The 3,223-nt window shown below is 42.9% G+C and overlaps 1 protein-coding gene across 1 annotated transcript in view; it reads right to left on the reverse strand.

Moving 5' to 3' along the window:
• hoxc1a (homeobox C1a) overlaps positions 1-2,409 on the reverse strand; it is a 4,472-nt gene extending 2,063 nt beyond the window's left edge. The window contains exon 1 of the mRNA XM_005914719.3: positions 1,893-2,409. Coding sequence (XP_005914781.1) covers positions 1,893-2,409 — 517 coding nt within the window. The remainder of the gene's footprint in view (positions 1-1,892) is intronic.
• Positions 2,410-3,223: the final 814 nt, after the last annotated feature.

Genomic DNA, 3,223 nt, shown 5'->3' on the forward strand with positions numbered 1-3,223 from the left:
AACCAATACAACCTCCAGAGGAAAGCATACTTTCACTAATGACTCTTTTACAAGTTACACAGTAGTCCTAATGAGTTACTCCTACAGATGATCTCCTTCAGAGAGAAACAGAAAGAGGTTACAGAGATACAAACAATACTGGCAGGAAATGTCTTTTTGCGTGGGTGGGTGTGAGCAAATGGTTTTCCCAAGCACATGGATTTGGATCATGTGAGTGTGTCTCTAATGTGTTTGATGGATAAAATGACTTTGAGATCAATCAGCAGTGTCCCTGCCACCTTCTACCTTCCTCGCTTTGGCAATATATCCGGTCTAAAGAACATGAACTGTAGGTTTTTCTACTTGTTTGTTGGTTTGTTTGTTTCTTACACCATTTCATTTTTTATAATAAATCAGCTGTGTTTATGCCACATTTCTGTTTCTGTCACAGCGACATCTTTAAAAGAATCTGCAAATGCAGATCAGTAGCTAAGCCACTAATGTAACCAAGGATTTTTTATTGTATTTTTTAAAAATGTAGTTGTTATTTCATTAGTTTGAGCTTGACCCATTGCCACATAGTTTTTTATTCTGCGACCGGCCGGTGGACTAATCTGAATATTGAGCAAACAGTTGGGTTCCACAGATTTTTATGTTTGTTGAGTCACAAAATGATCAAAATTAAAATCAAATGTGATGTCTCTCCTTTTTTGAGAGCATACAAAGGTAGCAGAAAGATTATGACATCATTTTATGTTCAGATGGTTTGTTGCGTCCCTTAAAAGACAAGCTGGGCCCTTCTACCACAAATAGTTTTTTTGTTTGTTTCAGATTTGGTCGCTGGATATTTGGGTCAGCAGCATTCTTACTGCAGACACAGACTATTAAAAAGAAAAGAAAAACAATACTGGACCACCGCTGTTGTAAATCTTCCTCCATGTAAAATTTATGAAACCCAGCCCAAGTACAGTGGCCAGTCAATCAAGTGACATTATTGATCAAATGAAGAATCTACATAAGATACTATAACTCACATAAAATTGAGGATTGATGGGCATTTTTCACATTAGTATGCTCCTGAAATATATTTTTTTAAAGTCTGGGATATGTATTCTTCTGTGGGCTCTCTGCCCAGAACTCATCAGTCAGTGAAATGATGATCTGTGACAGCAATTATGTTAAAAAGGTGGACACATGTAAAGGTGCTGCAAACTGAAATCAATACACAAGGGCTTTCATTACAAACAGACAACTAATCAATACTCAGGGAGCACTTCAGCTTACAGGAGTAAGTTTTACTCAACTTCCTGTGAGCCTCGACAGGCAGTGGTCTGTTGCATTATTCAAAGTCTGCTGGTTAGTAAGGGCAAGGGTAAATAATTGATTGTTTTCTGGGTTGAATATACACTGAGGCTAAACAGGCTTCTCACTGTACTTCACCTTCTCCCTCTGTGCACAGTCTAAATCCGGCTTGCAACAGTAGGTGGAGCAAAAAAATGTTAAATAACCTAACAGACATATTAACATGAAACCGTTAAGAAAATTGCACCCGACTCCTCATGAGCATATTCAAATGTGGCGTCGAGTAAGAACAGCTATAGCTGCCTTCCAAGCGTTTTGATTTGCTTTTTAAGGTGGGAGCATTTATCTTTGAAATTCATCTTTTGTTTGTTGGTGACGGAGGAAATCGTTCACTGTGACGCATCACACACGTCAGCCCCCCCCCCCTTTTTTTTTACTTTTCCTGCTCGAATAGAAAACTTCGATCAAACTTTCTCAACTATAAAGGGAAGTTATTTAAAAGCTAAAAACCGAACAAAACAAATTTACAAATTATCCCAAATTAAATTCGCGGTCATTTCACCCCTCCCTCTCTCGCTCAGTGTCCCTGAACACACACATAAAAAACTTACCCGCCCGGTGCTGACTCCTCTTTACTCTCATCCACTCAAAAGTTTTACTCCTTTCATCCGTATCAGCTCCTTTACAGTCCGGGCTCGTCGAGCTTCCCACGGCGACGTGAATCTCGGGGATATTGTGAGGGTAAATTTGAATTTCCTCCGTAAGTGACCCAAAGCGCTGTGGCTTCTCTTTATTTGACGCGCAGTATCCACGTCCTGGAGAGCCCTGCCCCTGCACCCTGCACCGCCAGGGGACACGGGACGAGTGGGGGCAGGCCAGTGTCGAGAATCCCTCCAGAGCCTCAAACCCTGGAGGAGGAGGGCTGTCCGAAGAGGTGCACAAAGTCAGACGCGGAGAATAAAATCCCGAGGCAACTTCCACCTCCACTTTCCCCTCCTCATCACGACCACCGAGTTCAGGATGAGACCTGCTGCCCAGGTCCTGGTTTATAACCTCTTTTGCTCGGCAGCAGCCCGTTAACAGAGGGCTATTCTCCCCTTCGGCCGTTAACTCTTGATAGGAAGTCATTATCACCTTTCCCCTGCATAATCATTGGACGGGCTTGCACTTCATGCCCGGCCTCTCATGCATGGTCAGGCGGCTGGACGACCGTGGGGACATTCCTCAGAGGAGAAACAGCAGTCCCTGATTGATGGAGATGACGTGCCCTCCCCTTCTCGGCCAATAGCTGGACATCTCTGTCATCAGGCTGGACAAAACTGATTAAGCCGAGCAAGCAAGTTGCGAGACTCGCTTAAGGTCAACATTTTTAATGGTGTCCGAGCACAACAAGCAGGCCCACAGAACAAAACTACAAACATCCTTAGAAAGCAGCAGGAAAGTCAATCATCATCCCACTGAGGACCTCTGTGGGCCTCTCACCTTCAGACAGGTAGGACACGACGCCAAAAAACACAGTTTTTGTCCATTTAGACAAAGTCATATTCTTCCTCACTGGTTATTTTTCAAGATAACAATAAAAAAACTTTTTGTCCAAAGTCGAATTAGCATAATATAAGTCTACACTGATGTAGTTAATGGATTATGTAAATTTTTCAAGGCTTCTTGAAAAACCCAGGGCCCTCTTTAGCAAAGGGCTTAGGTCATGTGAAAGACACACTTGACGGGTTCAGAGGTCGTGACAGCTGGTATTTAGAAGTTCAGTGGCAGCAGATTTGTAATTAGTCTCGAACAAATACAAAAAATGGCTCCGCGTGAAGATCAAGAAGCTGTAAGTGGGAGAGAGGACGTGTCCAGCTCAAGTTTGACGTGCTCCTCAGCTGGGTTAGCAGCTGCTTTTACGACTGTACTTTTCTCGTGTTTAACCGGAAATGAACTGCTG

This window comes from Haplochromis burtoni, unplaced genomic scaffold, assembly GCF_018398535.1.
Source record: "Haplochromis burtoni strain Fernald_Lab_line unplaced genomic scaffold, NCSU_Asbu1 Contig_9, whole genome shotgun sequence".
Lineage (NCBI taxonomy): Eukaryota > Metazoa > Chordata > Actinopteri > Cichliformes > Cichlidae > Haplochromis > Haplochromis burtoni.